Below are 16,604 nucleotides of genomic sequence, written 5' to 3'. Positions count from 1 at the left end.
ATGTCCATTGTCTGTTAAATTCCACTGCTCTATGTTAAGTTTTACTCAAAATGGTTAATTTTACACCCAGTTAGTTAACTTTTGGTGTGCTGTGTTAACCATGCATATTGTTAACTTTCATCATAGTGCTGTTAACTTAAGTTATAAGAAGATTATTTAACATAGTGTGCAGGATATCTCACTGTTTGATTAAATTGTGCAACAGGGATGCCTCTTTGAATGCAGATTATAGTTGTCCTCCTCCAGGAAATGCATCCAATTCAGAGAGAATCCAAACTGATTTTCCGTCTGGTGAGATTGTAATGAGGGTTGATGATATTCTCAATAACACTTCGAGCATTCCTCAATGGTGGCACACAGCATTAACTGAAAAGGGGCAACAATTTGAAACCGTAACTGAATTGAGACTAGCTTTGCAATACTATTCCATGGCCAAAAAATTTGAATATGAATTTCTAAAGAATGAACCCAAATGTATCCGTGTTTGTTGTCGATATAAGGAGACGTATGGATGCCCTTGGATGCTCTTTGCAGCTCCTGTTAAAAATGATAAAAGAATGGAAATCAAAAGGTTTGTGAATGAACACAGTTGCGGACAACATTCTAACTTGTCAGGGCAATCACGGGCATCTCGCAAGTTCATAGCAGCCCAATTGCGACCGGTATTAAAGGCACGACCTGAAATCCGCCCAATTGATGTGCAAAAGGACTTCCTCACTCGTTTTGGATTGAGACTTGAATACAGTAAGATATGGTGGGGCAAAGAAAGAGCGCAACAGGATATGTATGGTGATAGCTATGAGGCTTATGATCAATTAAGATGGTAAATATTACAGTTAATTTATAACTTGTGTGCAAATGTTTATCGTAGCCGCTTTAATGTTAATATGTTACCCTTATGTTCCAATGTATTATATTTATTTACATGTCCAGAAGCGGCATTGTTGTACAGGTATGAGCAAATGTTGAAGCAAACGAATCCAGGAAGCTACATTTGCATTGACCAGAATGAAGGTTCAGAAGACTGTTTATATGTTATGCTGCTTGCATCCAGGGTTTCTTAAATGGGTGTAGACCCCTTTTATTTTTGGATGAGACCTTTTTGAAAGACAGATATAAAGGCATGCTTCTGAGCGCCATAGCCTACGACGGAGACCAAGGGATATTTCCACTTGCGTATTGTATATGTGATCAAGAAAATGTTGATAATTGGAGATGGTTCCTACAAGGCCTGTGGTCCATACTGTATGAAAGGTTGGACCCGTACAATCCCCCCACCAATTGGTAATTATTTCTGATGCCGACAAGGGGATTCGAGAAGCCGTGAGAGAATATTTCCCTGAAGCAATTCACTCACGCTGCGTTCTGTATCTAGTTGAAAATTTTAGATCAAAGCTCAAGGATTTGGGAATGAAGGCAAAGGACACACAGGTTTTGGGGAATTTGCTCCAAACTGCTTGCTATAAATACACTATAGCGGAATGGAACGACTACATGAAGGAAATTTATGAGATGGCTCCAGCCACATATGAGATTGGAATTAATTACTCGCCAGAGCATTGGGCAAATGCCTTCTTCCCTGGCATTAGGTATGCATTCAATCATTATGACGTTTTGCGGTTGATGTTAACTGTTATGCATATATGTGAAGTATCCTTTTTATAGGTTAACCTTCGCTGATATATGTTAACTTTAACCAATATATGTTAACTATGATGTTTTTATGTTAGCCTTTAGCAGTATAGGTTAAGTTTTATGGTCACTTGTTAAGAAGATAACATATTATATGCCCATCATACTTTCTAAATGTTGACCTTTGCAGATATGGCCATGTAACCTCTAATGTCGCAGAATCCTTTAACAGCTGGATACGTGAAGCCCGTTTGTTACGTATCCTGCAAATGGTGGAGCATATCCGAAAACAACTTATGACTCGCATGAACAACAGACGGATAATGGCGTGTAAGTGGACAAGCTATCTTTGTCCTAAAGCTGAGAAGATTGTTAGGGAAAATATGGAAAAAGGGCACACTTTAGAGATTAGGCAATCTAGAGATGATATTTTCGAAGTGCAATCACATAGAACCACTCGCGTTGATTTGGAGAATAGAACATGCACTTGCCGAGCTTGGGACGTAACCCGTATTCCTTGTGTCCATGCTTGTGCAGTCATTATTTATATGAAAAGAGATGTATATCAATATTGTGATTGGTTCATGTCCGTAGAAGCGTTTAAGAAGAGCTACGACGAAATATTATATCCCATACCAGACTATGAGAAGCGGAGTGTGCCCAAGGATGAAATCCAGATTTTGCCACCACTTACCACTAAGAGGAGGGGAAGAAATAGAACAAGACGCATAAACAACAGAACCATATACAAACGGCCCGTCAAATGTTCTCGGTGCAAAGTTGAAGGTCACAATAGAGCAACCTGCAATGAGCCCATCCGTGACTAGTGTGTTTCAGCTTCTAACAACAATACTTTTGTATGAGACATATAGATGGTTTTAAAGTTGTACTTAACAACTTTAAAACCATCTATATGTCTCATACAAAAGTATTGTTGTTAGAAGCTGAAACACACTAGTCACGGATGGGCTCATTGCAGGTTGCTCTATTGTGACCTTCAACTTTGCACCGAGAACATTTGACGGGCCGTTTGTATATGGTTCTGTTGTTTATGCGTCTTGTTCTATTTCTTCCCCTCCTCTTAGTGGTAATTGGTGGCAAAATCTGGATCTCATCTGTGGGCTCACTCCGCTTCTCATAGTCTGGTATGGGATATAGTATTTCGTCGTAGCTCTTCTTAAACGTTTCTACGGACATGAACCAATCACAATATTGATATACATCTCTTTTCATATAAATAATGACTGCACAAGCATGGAGACAAGGAATACGGGTTACGTCCCAAGCTCGGCAAGTGCATGTCCTATTCTCCAAATCAACGTGAGTGGTTCTATGTGATTGCACTTCGAAAATATCCTCTCTAGATTGCCTAATCTCTAAAGTGCGCCCTTTTTCCATATTTTCTCTAACAATCTGCTCAGCTTTAGGACAAAGATAGCTTGTCCACTTACACGCCATTATCCGTCTGTTGTTCATGCGAGTCATAAGTTGTTTTCGGATATGCTCCACCATTTGCAGGATACGTAACAAACGGGCTTCACGTATCCAGCTGTTAAAGGATTCTGCGACATTAGAGGTTACATGGCCATATCTGCAAAGGACAACATATAGGAAGTATGATGGGCATATAATATGTTATCTTCTTAACAAGTGACCATAAAACTTAACCTATACTGCTAAAGGCTAACATAAAAACATCATAGTTAACATATATTGGTTAAAGTTAACATATATCAGCGAAGGTTAACCTATAAAAAGGATACTTCACATATATGCATAACAGTTAACATCAACCGCAAAACGTCATAATGATTGAATGCATACCTAATGCCAGGGAAGAAGGCATTTGCCCAATGCTCTGGCGAGTAATTAATTGCAATCTCATATGCGACTGGAGCCATCTCATAGATTTCCTTCATGTAGTCGTTCCATTCCGCTATAGTGTATTTATAGCATGCAGTTTGGAGCAAATTCCCCAAAACCTATGTGTCCTTTGCCTTCATTCCCAAATCCTTGAGCTTTGATCTAAAATTTTCAACTAGATGCAGAACGCAGCGTGAGTGAATTGCTTCGGGGAAATATTCTCTCACGGCTTCTCGAATCCCCTTGTCAGCATCAGAAATAATTACCAATTGGTGGGGGGGATTGTACGGGTCCAACCTTTCATACAGTATGGACCACAGGCCTTGTAGGAACCATCTCCAATTATCAATATTTTCTTGATCACATATACAATACGCAAGTGGAAATATCCCTTGGTCTCCGTCATAGGCTATGGCGCTCAGAAGCATGCCTTTATATCTGTCTTTCAAAAAGGTCCCATCCAAAAATAAAAGGGGTCTACAGCCATTTAAGAAACCCTGGATGCAAGCAGCATAACATATAAACAGTCTCCTGAACCTTCCTTCATTATGGTCAATGCAAATGTAGCTTCCTGGATTCGTTTGCTTCAACATTTGCTCATACCTGTACAACAATGCCGCTTCTGGACATGTAAATAAATATAATACATTGGAACATAAGGGTAACATATTAACATTAAAGCGGCTACGATAAACATTTGCACACAAGTTATAAATTAACTGTAATATTTACCATCTTAATTGATCATAAGCCTCATAGCTATCACCATACATATCTTGCTGCGCTCTTTCTTTGGCCCACCATATCTTACTGTATTCAAGTCTCAATCCAAAACGAGTGAGGAAGTCCTTTTGCACATCAATTGGGCGGATTTCAGGTCGTGCCTTTAATACCGGTCGCAATTGGGCTGCTATGAACTTGCGAGATGCCCGTGATTGCCCTGACAAGCTAGAATGTTGTCCGCAACTGTGTTCATTCACAAACCTTTTGATTTCCATTCTTTTATCATTTTTAACAGGAGCTGCATAGAGCATCCAAGGGCATCCATACGTCTCCTTATATCGACAACAAACGCGGATACGTTTGGGTTCATTCTTTACAAATTCATATTCAAATTTTTTGGCGATGGAATAGTATTGCAAAGCTAGTCTCAATTCAGTTACGGTTTCAAATTGTTGCCCCTTTTCAGTTAATGCTGTGTGCCACCATTGAGGAATGCTCGAAGTGTTATTGAGAATATCATCAGCCCTCATTACAACCTCACCAGACGGAAAATCAGTTTGGATTCTCTCTGAATTGGATGCATTATGTCGAGTAGGACAACTATAATCTGAATTCAAATAGGCATCCCTGTTGCACAATTTAATCAAACAGTGAGATATCCTGCACACTATGTCAAATAATCTTCTTATAACTTAAGTTACCAGCACTATGATGAAAGTTAACAATATGCATGGTTAACACAGCACACCAAAAGTTAACTAACTGGGTGTAAATTTAACCATTTTGATTAAAACTTAACATAGAGCAGTGGAATTTAACAGACAATGGACATAGTTAACACATAAATACGAAAGTTAACATGTTCAAGAAAAGTATAACATGTTCCAATGAGAGTTAACATGTTCATATAATAGTTAACATATATCTTAGATAATTAACCTGTAAGCTGAAGGGTTAAAATGTACCCATCAACGTTGACAATTATTTTTCCCCAAAGTAGCATCGAAACCTAAAATTACAATTTCAACATCCCACATATACCAGTTTCAAGCAGAGTTCATTCTATTACTTACAAATCAGTAATAACTTTCTGTTTTTTCCTCAGTAGGACACTACTTGGCATCAACATCTTGCATTTTAATCAGAACAATTCTAGTTATTTACTTGCGTTCGAACGTGCACTTAAAACCATGCAGAATATAGCATTATCGCCTGACGGCACCATGCTCATTAACTCTTTGGAACCCGTTGGGGGTTCAAATTTATGACGACGGTTATACGGTTACATTCAGGGGATTTAAAGCCCAGAGGGGTCATTGAAAGTTGACCAAAAGATAACGGTGTTTACATCACACTAAGCACAATGTTATAAAGAGTTTACTAATTACTTACATTTCCCTAATATCTTTCTGATTCTTCCCTGACGTGGAACACTCTACATTAACAGCAGCCTCCATATGAATCTCCGTACAACCAATATTTCGATTGTGCTCTAACATGCACTTTAGGTCAGCTTCGTTCTCAACCGAAAAACTCAGGTTGGGGTGCCTCTCAGATTTATATATCAGGAAAAAAGATTCTTCAGGTACTTTCAATCTTTCAGCCACACCATATTTCAGTTCATAAAAGCTTGTTGTCGACATTAGCTTCATAAATATGGCATTCTCGCCTAAAGACACCATGCAAATCAAGTCATCGGCGGCCATTGGGTGGTTGAGAGTTATGAGGACAGTTAGAGGACAGTTATGAGGAGGTGAGGAGTAATTGAGGTGATTTCAGCCGCATATGCGTGGTTGACAGTTGAAGAACATACCCTAATTTCATTAATGAGAGAGTGAGAGCTAGAACTAACAGATTTATAGTACCGTCTGATGAAGCAGCACAGTAATGGAGGGAGCGTGCGCTTTTTCCCCCCGCTTTCCTCTGTCGCTTCGCCTTAAATGCGATGGGAGCGGTCGCCGCCAGAGGCGGAACCCATTTAGCCGGTTTTCGTTTGAGAGAGAAGAGGGTAATTTAGGTATGTTGGTCAAAATACACCCAATACATGTATAAGAATGAGGTTTTAGGGCTGGGCCGCATTTTTCACCATTTAATGGGGCTGAATGCTAAGGGAATTAATTGAGGGGGCTGGGCCACAACCGGATCTTTTTTGGGGGGCCTTAAAACATTTTTCCCTTAAATCAATCATTTTGCCATATTGGTTTTAAATATTCACCTTCCTTGTATAACACTATTTTAATATTTTTCACTTTGCAATGCTATACTTTCTCAAATAAAGCTTAGTTTCATATCGGTCAAAAATAATATGAAAATTCAAATTATTTTTAAATTATATTTGTTTTTTGTCAATTCAAATATTAACATGAAAATTTAAATTGGGTGTATCCCATTTAAACAAACATAAAAAAAATAATCGGAATGTAAGAGTTTAAAGAAAAAAATAAGCACAAACTGCCAAAAATACTTAATCATGGTATTAAATCACGTGCATTGCACGTGTGTAAAAACTAGTAACAAAAAGATTAGGAGTATGATAAAATAATTTTTAACAGAACTACTGGCGATATTTTAACTCAATATGGCAAAAGCGGAGGGTAAATTAGCAAATATATTGATTTATAGAGTAAATTTGCCAATATTGTTGATTTAGAGGGTGTATAGGTAAAACCCTTTCCGGTATTATAAGACCGACTAATTTTGGATCCGACCCAGCACAATGAACCGACCTGCTTAGCATTCGGGTATGGGTATTACATGATCTAACCCGAATGAGCCCATTTACAGTGGGCCTATTTATATACCCGACCCGTTTTCTCAAACCCTAAAATTTTAAGTTCCAATCTTAGCTCTCTCCTAGATCCCATACCCTAGCTCGATTTCTGGGAGGCGATTTTCCGGCGTAATTCCGGTGATAATCTACGACGTAGACCTCAACGGCGTCGATTCTGGCGTAAGTTCTCGATTTTTGCTTATTTTTTAGTTTTATTTAGTTTTTCGTTTACTAGTAATCTAGCTCAAAATCTGAAAGCTAGAAGCAGCCTTTAGATTTAGTGAGTTTGATATAATTTTTGAGTTTGATTCTGAGAAAGTTGAATATATTGAGAAGCAGCCTAGTGGATGATTTCCTACAGTAATTGTTTTGTGTTATGACTCTATTTTTTCCCCGAAAATGTTTGTCTACTATTTGTGTTTCTAGTCTTTATTATGATTACATGAATTTTTTTATTTTTTCTGTTATATTTTGATGGTAGTTTAAGAATTTATTTGGAAACTGAATTCAGTTATTGACAAATTATTCATTATTAATTGAGTGATTTATGAATTTCTGCAAAAGTGTTGTCTGAATCTTTTGTTTATTTACTCTTTTGGCTATCCGGGGAGTTTTCATATTCATATGTAAGCTTCAAAAGGTATTATTTTTGCACATTTAGGGAACTCCCCTAACGCGCAGGTTGCACAAAAACTAATATAAGTCATCATAAAACAATTTTCTTCTGTTCTATTGAAATTAATTTGGTTTCTGTGCTTACTTCATATTCACAGGGGGTGTGCTTTGTGGTCTATAGACCATGGCCAATTTAGGAGGAGGTGCTGAAGCACATGCGAGGTTTAAGCAGTATGAGTACCGTGCAAATTCCAGCCTTGTACTTACAACAGACTCACGACCCCGGGACACCCATGAGCCCACTGGTGAGCCTGAGTCTCTATATGGAAGGATTAATCCCAGAGATTTTGGTGATCGAGCTTCTCGGGGTAGGCCCGCTGAGATTGAAGAGAGGATAAAGAAATCTAAGAAGAAGAAAGAGCGAGATCCAGCAGCGGCTGAGCCTGAAGGAAAGAAAGATAGCAAGCGGCGGAGGATCCAAGAGGAGAGTGTTCTTTCCCTTGCCGATGAAGGTGTCTACAAGCCAAAAACAAAGGAGACTCTTGCAGCATATGAGAATATGCTTAGTGTGATCCAACAACAGTTTGGTGGGCAGCCACAAGATGTCCTCGCAGGAGCAGCAGATGAAGTTTTATCAGTTTTAAAGAACGATAAGATGAAGAATCCTGATAAGAAGAAGGAGATTGAGAAACTTTTGAATCCCATTTCAAATCAGTTGTTTGACCAACTTGTTTCACTTGGTCGGATGATAACAGACTATCAGGATGGAGGTGATGCTGCGGGATCAGCTTCTGCAAATGGCAATGAGGATGCACTAGATGATGACATTGGCGTCGCTGTTGAGTTTGAAGAGGATGAAGAGGAGGAAGAGAGTGATTATGATCAGGTATCATTCATTCACTATTTCAGCATTTTTGAATCATTTGGCTAAACATTGAATTTATAGTTATTTAGTAAAATTTATAGGTAAGGAAGTATTCAAAATATCATTAAACGTACTATTTGTTGAATAAAGGAAAGGTGAAATTATTGTTAAAAATACTGAAGGAGTCGGAAATTGTGAAACTACAGTGTCTGCGAAATGTAGAGATGTATTAACCAGAAAGAAGATTGGAATAAAGTTTGATAAGGTTAAGAATTCATTAGATTTTACCCGATAAGAATTCCTTGCATAAAATGGAAATTTATCAATAAAACTATTAAGGTGTGAAAACATTGAAGTCTATGATATATAGCTCCAATATGATTACCCATTGGAGAATATTTTTGAAAGTTGAGAATGAAACAGTGGGTTTTATTGCAATTTGTAAAAATATTTTTTGGCTCTTATTTTCGTCACCATTAAAAAAAAGTTGAAAATGAATACACGATATCACCAGGAAGGGCTGCTAAAATTCTTAGCAAAGCATTTTTTTCCTATTAATGTTTTTTAATTTAATTATTACCTGTTTAGTAATCTTGTTTCTGTTGCCTTGTGAATATCAGGTCCAAGAAGAATCTGATGATGACGATGAGGATATTCGGGAATCAAATGGTGCTGGGGGTATGCAAATGGGTGGCCTAGATGATGATGAGATGGAAGAAGCTAAAGAAGGTTTAACTTTAAATGTCCAGGACATCGATGCTTATTGGCTTCAGAGAAAGATATCTCAAGCTTATGATGAAATTGACCCTCAGCACAGCCAGAAGCTTGCTGAGGATGTCCTCAAGATATTGGCTGAAGGGGATGACAGGGACGTAGAAAACCGGCTTGTGATGCTTCTAGAGTATGAGAAGTTTGACCTCATCAAATTGCTTCTGAGAAATCGTCTCAAGATAGTATGGTGTACCAGGTTGGCTAGGGCAGAAGACCAGGAGCAGAGGAAGAAGATTGAAGAAGAAATGACAAACATGGGACCGAGCTTGTCTGCAATCTTGGAGCAGTTGCATGCCACAAGAGCATCTGCCAAAGAGCGTCAAAAGAATTTGGAGAAGAGCATAAGGGAGGAGGCAAGGAGATTGAAGGATGAACATGGACGGGAGGATGGGGAAAGAAATAGGGAACGGAGGGTTATTGATAGAGATGCAGAGAACGGATGGTTGAAGGGCCAGCGACAGCTGCTTGATCTTGAGAGTATTGCATTCCATCAGGGTGGACTTTTGATGGCAAACAAAAAATGTGAACTCCCTCCTGGATCTTATAGAACTCCACACAAGGGTTATGAGGAAGTCCATGTACCAGCGCTGAAGCCAAAACCATTTGCTGAAAATGAGGAGCTTATAAAGATAACCGCAATGCCTGGTTGGGCGCAGCCAGCTTTTGAAGGGATGAAGCAACTGAACAGAGTGCAGAGTAAAGTCTATGAGACCGCTCTTTTCTCACCTGAAAACATACTCCTGTGTGCTCCAACTGGTGCTGGAAAAACAAATGTAGCTATGTTGACTATTCTTCATGAGATTGGTCTACATATGAAGGATGGCGTAGTGGATAACACAAAATATAAAATTGTATATGTGGCACCTATGAAGGCTTTGGTAGCTGAGGTTGTAGGTAACTTGTCCAAACGTCTCGAATCATTTAATGTTGTTGTGAGGGAACTTAGTGGAGATCAGACTCTTACACGCCAACAAATTGAAGAAACACAGATAATTGTTACAACACCTGAGAAATGGGATATTGTTACCAGAAAATCTGGGGATAGAACATACACTCAAATGGTTAGGCTTCTTATTATTGATGAGATCCATCTTCTTCATGATAACCGAGGGCCTGTGCTTGAGAGCATTGTTGCAAGGACAGTTAGACAAATTGAGACAACCAAGGAGCATATCCGACTTGTTGGGTTGTCAGCTACTCTCCCAAACTATGAAGATGTGGCATTATTCTTGCGTGTTCATCCGTCGAAAGGTCTATTCCATTTTGATAACAGCTATAGACCTTGCCCTCTACAACAGCAGTATATTGGAATTACTGTAAAGAAACCTCTCCAGAGGTTTCAGTTGATGAATGATATCTGTTATGAGAAAGTTCTGAGTGCTGCTGGCAAACACCAAGTGCTTATCTTTGTCCACTCGAGGAAGGAAACAGCCAAAACTGCACGCGCGATAAGAGACACGGCTTTGGCTAATGATACTTTGAGTAAGTTTCTTAAGGATGATAGTGCAAGCAGGGAGATCCTTCAGAGTCAAACGGAGTTGGTAAAAAGCAATGATCTCAAGGATCTTTTGCCGTATGGCTTTGCTATCCATCATGCAGGGATGGCGCGGGTGGATCGTACGCTAGTTGAGGACCTTTTTGCTGATGGGCATGTTCAGGTGTTAGTCTCAACAGCAACACTTGCCTGGGGTGTCAATCTTCCAGCTCATACCGTCATTATCAAAGGGACACAGATATATAATCCGGAGAAAGGAGCATGGACAGAGCTCAGTCCTTTGGATGTGATGCAGATGCTTGGTAGGGCGGGAAGGCCACAATATGATTCTTATGGAGAAGGAATAATCTTAACAGGACACAGTGAATTACAGTATTATCTCTCGCTCATGAATCAACAGCTGCCTATTGAGAGCCAATTTGTATCACAATTAGCCGATCAGCTGAATGCAGAGATTGTGTTGGGAACTGTTCAGAATGCTCGAGAAGCTTGTACCTGGATTGGGTATACTTACTTGTATATCCGGATGTTGAGAAACCCTACTCTCTATGGTTTACCTCCTGATATACTTGATCGAGACAAAACCTTGGAGGAAAGGAGAGCTGATCTGGTAAGCAGTTTGATCAGCCTATTTTATTGCTTGCATAACATGTTACTTCTTGCTTATACATGCAAGCGCCCGTAGATATGTTTCTGTGTCCAAAGCCTCCCTGCTTGTGCCTGGGATTCAATCATGTTAAATATTTAAAAAAATCTAATTCTTTTTACATCAATAATTTTGCCAAGGATTTGAGCATCCACTACAATGTGACCGTCACCACTCAGGTCACATTTTGCATATGGTATTACTTTCGGTGTAGCTCGTTGAGTCAGGATATAGATTAATATCTGCATCTTATGCTCTGCTTTATCTGGTGTTAGTTCTTATATCTTCTCAGCTTTTTAGCCCATCTTTCTACTCTCTGCTGCTAGTTCTTACACTTTTTAAAGCAGTTTTATTATATGTTCCAACCATTCTTATTGGTGTATACATCTGCCCGATTTAGAAGATATTTAATTCATGTTGTTCTGATTGATTGTTCCCTCATCATCTGGTGCTTTTGAGTTTCTGATCATTGGACCATTCACTAATGATGTATGCGAAACTTAATGCTCCCCCCGATGTGGGTCTGCGAGTCATGTAGAAAGGCCTCTTGTCCAGTTTAAACATGACTTGAAAGCTGGAAAATAGTGATAGATAAACACATGGATAATTATAAATTGCGAGGTTGGAATGGAAACCACTGTAAAAACTGTTGCTGTATATCAGACTTTACCTGAAAATTTAGTGAAGGGCTGTATAGTAGTAAATAAAATTATAGCTTAACATATATGCAATCCATTTTTAGCTTGCAGTTCATTTTTGATGGTTTGGTAAAATGCATTGGTATTCCACTTATTGATTGATACTCTTCTAAAACTTGCATAAGCTGCTAGTTTTCTATGGTCTGGTATAATATGCAATAGGTCCTTTATTTCTAAAATGAAAAAATGAAAGCAATTAACGAGGAATGAAATACTTTTGGGTTCCACTATTCATTTTTAATCCAACTTTATCTATTTTTGTTTATGTGAGGTAACTGGTGCTTTACTGTAATTGCAGATCCATTCTGCTGCTAGTATATTGGATAAAAATAATTTGGTCAAGTACGACAGGAAGAGTGGGTACTTCCAGGTCACTGATTTGGGTAGAATTGCCAGTTATTACTATATAACTCATGGAACAATATCTACTTACAATGAGTACCTGAAGCCAACAATGGGGGATATTGAGCTGTTTCGGTTGTTCTCCCTCAGTGAAGAATTTAAATATGTCTCTGTTAGACAAGATGAAAAATTGGAGTTGGCAAAGCTCTTTGAGCGGGTGCCTATTCCTGTCAAAGAAAGTGTCGAAGAGCCGAGTGCAAAGATTAATGTTCTTCTGCAGGCATACATCTCAAGGCTAAAGCTTGAAGGACTTTCCCTGACATCTGATATGGTCTACATTAGACAGGTCTGTCTTCTTTTACCCTGATAATAAGAAGTCTCCATGCCTTTTCCGTGTAAGTCAAATAATTCCATATGGTTAAATCCGATTTTTGACTTCCATCTAAATTGTTTTTGGCAGAGTGCCGGTCGTCTTCTACGAGCTTTGTTTGAGATCGTTCTGAAGAGGGGTTGGGCCCAATTGGCTGAGAAGGCTCAGAATCTGTGCAAGATGGTTGACAAGCGAATCTGGAGCGTCCAGACTCCATTGCGTCAGTTCCATGGCATACCAAATGAAATACTGATGAAGCTTGAGAAAAAGGATTTGGCCTGGGAAAGGTACTATGATCTCTCCTCACAAGAAATAGGAGAGCTGATTCGTTACCAGAAGATGGGGAGACAACTCCATAAATGCATACACCAGCTCCCCAAGGTAAACCTTGCAGCTCATGTCCAGCCTATCACTCGCACAATCTTGGGTTTTGAGCTGACCATAACTCCTGATTTCCAATGGGATGATAAAGTCCATGGCTACGTTGAGCCATTTTGGGTCATTGTTGAGGATAATGATGGGGAGTACATCTTGCATCATGAGTACTTCATGCTTAAGAAGCAATATATTGAAGAAGACCACACTTTAAATTTCACGGTGCCGATTTATGAGCCACTGCCTCCTCAATACTTTATCCGAGTGGTGTCAGATAAATGGCTTGGTTCTCATACAGTGTTGCCAGTCTGTTTTAGGCATTTGATATTACCAGAGAAGTACCCACCACCAACTGAGCTTCTGGACTTGCAGCCTCTACCTGTGACTGCATTAAGAAACCCCAAGTACGAGAGTCTCTATGCTACATTCAAGCATTTCAATCCCATCCAGACGCAAGTTTTCACAGTCCTGTACAACACGGATGACAATGTGTTGGTTGCAGCTCCAACAGGCAGTGGGAAGACCATATGTGCAGAGTTTGCCTTGTTGCGGAATCTCCAGAGGGGGCCAGAAAATCCCATGCGGGCAGTATATATTGCTCCTATTGAAGCCCTGGCAAAAGAAAGGTACCGTGAATGGAGCGAGAAGTTTGGGAAAGGTTTAGGAATGAATGTTGTGGAGTTAACTGGTGAGACAGCAACAGATTTGAAGTCTCTTGAGCGAGGCAACATCATTATCAGCACTCCTGAGAAATGGGACGCTCTCTCTCGTCGGTGGAAGCAGAGAAAACATGTACAACAGGTTAGCCTCTTTATTGTGGACGAGCTCCATTTGATTGGCGGACAAATTGGTCCCGTCTTGGAGATAATAGTTTCAAGAATGAGGCGTATCGCTAGTCATATTGGGAGTAATATCAGAATAGTAGCGCTTTCAGCTTCACTTGCCAATGCCAAGGATCTTGGTGAATGGATTGGTGCAACTTCTCATGGACTCTTCAATTTCCCACCTGGTGTTCGCCCTGTGCCTTTAGAAATACATATTCAAGGTGTAGATATTGCAAACTTCGAAGCGAGAATGCAGGCCATGGCAAAGCCAACATACACCGCAGTTGTCCAGCATGCCAAAAATGGCAAGCCTGCCCTTGTGTTTGTGCCTACAAGGAAACATGCAAGACTTACTGCAGTGGATCTGTGTTCTTACTCAACTGCTGACGGTGATAAGCCTTCATTTCTTCTCGGATCAGATGAAGAGATAGGTACTTTCCTTTTAGCAATCAAGGATGACACCTTGAAGAGGACTCTCCCTCTAGGTGTTGGGTATTTGCATGAAGGGCTTAGCGCCAGTGATCAGGATATAGTTCTGAACTTGTTTGTTGGTGGAAGAATTCAAGTATGTGTATCAAGCAGCTCGATGTGCTGGGGAAAGCCAATGCCAGCTCACTTGGTTGTGGTAATGGGAACCCAATACTATGATGGGCGAGAAAATGCTCATACTGACTACCCGATCACCGATTTACTACAAATGATGGGCCATGCAAGTCGTCCTCTTGTAGACAACTCAGGAAAATGTGTCATCCTTTGCCATGCTCCTCGTAAGGAATACTACAAGAAATTCCTCTATGAAGCATTCCCTGTTGAGAGCCATCTCCATCACTTCCTCCATGACCATTTGAATGCTGAAGTAGTCGTTGGAGTTATAGAGAACAAGCAAGATGCCGTCGACTATCTCACCTGGACATTCATGTATCGAAGGCTCACGAAGAACCCTAATTACTACAATCTCCAGGGTGTTAGCCACAGGCATCTCTCTGATCATCTGTCAGATCTAATAGAGAACACGTTGAGCGATCTCGAAGCGAGCAAATGTGTGGTTATTGAAGAGGATATGTATCTCAAAGCATCGAACCTTGGCCTGATCGCTTCATATTATTACATCAGTTACACAACTATAGAACGATTCAGCTCATCATTAACACCAAAGACCAAGATGAAGGGTCTTCTTGATATTTTGGCGTCAGCTTCTGAATATGCTGAGCTTCCAATTAGACCAGGGGAAGAAGAGCAGATAAGAAAACTGATCAATCATCAGAGGTTCTCCTTTGAGAATCCGAAGTGTAGTGATCCACATGTGAAGTCTAATGCTTTGCTTCAAGCTCATTTCTCAAGGCATACGGTAGTTGGAAACTTAGCAGCAGATCAGCGCGAGGTCCTCCTTTCTGCTCACAGATTGCTTCAGGCCATGGTAGATGTAATCTCTAGTAACGGGTGGTTAAACCTCGCTCTGACTGCAATGGAGCTTAGCCAAATGGTAACTCAAGGAATGTGGGAGAGAGACTCAATGCTTCTACAACTCCCTCACTTCACTAAAGAATTGGCCAAGAGATGTCAAGAACACCCTAAGGGTAGTATTGAGACAATCTTCGATCTTGCAGAGATGGATGATGATGATAGACGTCAGTTGCTTCAAATGTCAGATACCCAGTTGTCTGAAATTGCACACTTTTGCAATCGATTCCCTAACATTGATATGAGCTATGAAGTGCTTGATGCTGATGATATTAGGCCCAAGGAGAATGTTACGCTGCAAGTTACCTTGGAGCGTGAACTTGAAGGCCAGTCTCCTTCAGAGATCGGACGAGTGTATGCTCCTAGGTACCCGAAGGAAAAGGATGAAGGCTGGTGGCTTGTTGTGGGTGATACTGGGACTAATCAGTTGGTTGCAATTAAGAGGGTATCGCTGCAGAGGAGATCAAAGGTGAAGCTTGTGTTTGATGCCCCAACTGAAGTTGGAGAGAAATCATATATGATTTATTTCATGTGCGATTCCTACTTGGGATGTGATCAAGAGTATAATTTTACTATTGATGTCAAAGAAGGTGGGGAAGGAGATGGAGCTAGGAGTGACTGAGAGTAACCCATGGGTTTGAGAGATCTGTGGGATATTACCTCGGGATCACGTTGTTGTTTATTGCCTAGATGATCAAGTTCTGTTGTTTCTAGTCCGGAATTTATGTTTCCGATACAGTAAATCTGTAGCTTGTTAAAAGACTTCTATGTGAATGATTTGTTCGTGATGTGTTCATCAGCAAACAAGAACATGTATGCTTGGTAACTACGATTACAAAACCAGGTTTCCCATATTTGGTCGATATATGATTTAGGAAACAGCAAATTTATGTTAGGTGATCTGCTGTTACTGATTTGAACTCAAAATGCCTGGCTTTGTAGAGGTTCACATGTTTGCTTTTTGCCTCAGCTTTATCTACTGATTATTGTCTATATGACATCCAATTGTTACGATGTGTTTAATATAATTTGAATTGCGGAAAAGGCGTTGAGTTACATTAATGAATTCTCTATGATATGAACTATATTTTTCTTAATATCATCTTGTTTTCTGATACTTGTTTGGTGTCTGCTTGTATACCCCCACGCTCGCG

At 39.9% G+C, this 16,604-nt stretch overlaps 3 protein-coding genes across 3 annotated transcripts in view; 2 read left to right on the top strand and 1 right to left on the bottom strand.

Annotated features, from left to right (window-relative positions):
- The window catches only part of LOC109846793, a 20,343-nt gene extending 17,884 nt beyond the window's left edge, over positions 1-2,459 (top strand). Inside the window, exons 2-6 of the mRNA XM_020416039.1 lie at positions 206-823; positions 937-952; positions 1,055-1,254; positions 1,389-1,589; positions 1,823-2,459. Coding sequence (XP_020271628.1) covers positions 206-823; positions 937-952; positions 1,055-1,254; positions 1,389-1,589; positions 1,823-2,459 — 1,672 coding nt within the window. The remainder of the gene's footprint in view (positions 1-205; positions 824-936; positions 953-1,054; positions 1,255-1,388; positions 1,590-1,822) is intronic.
- On the bottom strand, positions 2,587-3,533 carry LOC109846792. The gene is made up of 2 exons (XM_020416038.1): positions 3,457-3,533; positions 2,587-3,223 (listed from the first exon to the last, which is right to left on the bottom strand). The coding sequence occupies exons 1-2, from the start codon at positions 3,531-3,533 to the stop codon at positions 2,587-2,589; spliced, it is 714 nt and encodes a 237-aa protein (XP_020271627.1).
- On the top strand, positions 7,042-16,506 carry LOC109851103 (DExH-box ATP-dependent RNA helicase DExH12-like). Its single transcript, XM_020421205.1, has 5 exons — positions 7,042-7,168; positions 7,762-8,489; positions 9,089-11,344; positions 12,377-12,766; positions 12,881-16,506. The coding sequence occupies exons 2-5, from the start codon at positions 7,788-7,790 to the stop codon at positions 16,070-16,072; spliced, it is 6,540 nt and encodes a 2,179-aa protein (XP_020276794.1). The 5' UTR covers positions 7,042-7,168; positions 7,762-7,787; the 3' UTR covers positions 16,073-16,506.

This window comes from Asparagus officinalis, chromosome 7 (genome assembly GCF_001876935.1).
Source record: "Asparagus officinalis chromosome 7, Aspof.V1, whole genome shotgun sequence".
Lineage (NCBI taxonomy): Eukaryota > Viridiplantae > Streptophyta > Magnoliopsida > Asparagales > Asparagaceae > Asparagus > Asparagus officinalis.
Note: the sequence above shows the minus strand (reverse complement) of the source record. Positions and strands in the feature narration are given on the sequence as shown.

What these genes read in the sequence shown, in the direction of transcription:
- LOC109846792 (XM_020416038.1), bottom strand. Translation starts at nt 3,533, where the DNA reads ATGGCTCCAGTCGCATATGAGATTGCAATTAATTACTCGCCAGAGCAT. An exon ending in GCCTTCTTCCCTGGCATTAG is followed by an intron (nt 3,224 to 3,456) that starts GTATGCATTCAA and finishes TGTCCTTTGCAG; the next exon opens with ATATGGCCATGTAACCTCTA.
- LOC109851103 (XM_020421205.1), top strand. Translation starts at nt 7,788, where the DNA reads ATGGCCAATTTAGGAGGAGGTGCTGAAGCACATGCGAGGTTTAAGCAG. An exon ending in AAGAGAGTGATTATGATCAG is followed by an intron (nt 8,490 to 9,088) that starts GTATCATTCATT and finishes TGTGAATATCAG; the next exon opens with GTCCAAGAAGAATCTGATGA. An exon ending in ATATGGTCTACATTAGACAG is followed by an intron (nt 12,767 to 12,880) that starts GTCTGTCTTCTT and finishes TGTTTTTGGCAG; the next exon opens with AGTGCCGGTCGTCTTCTACG.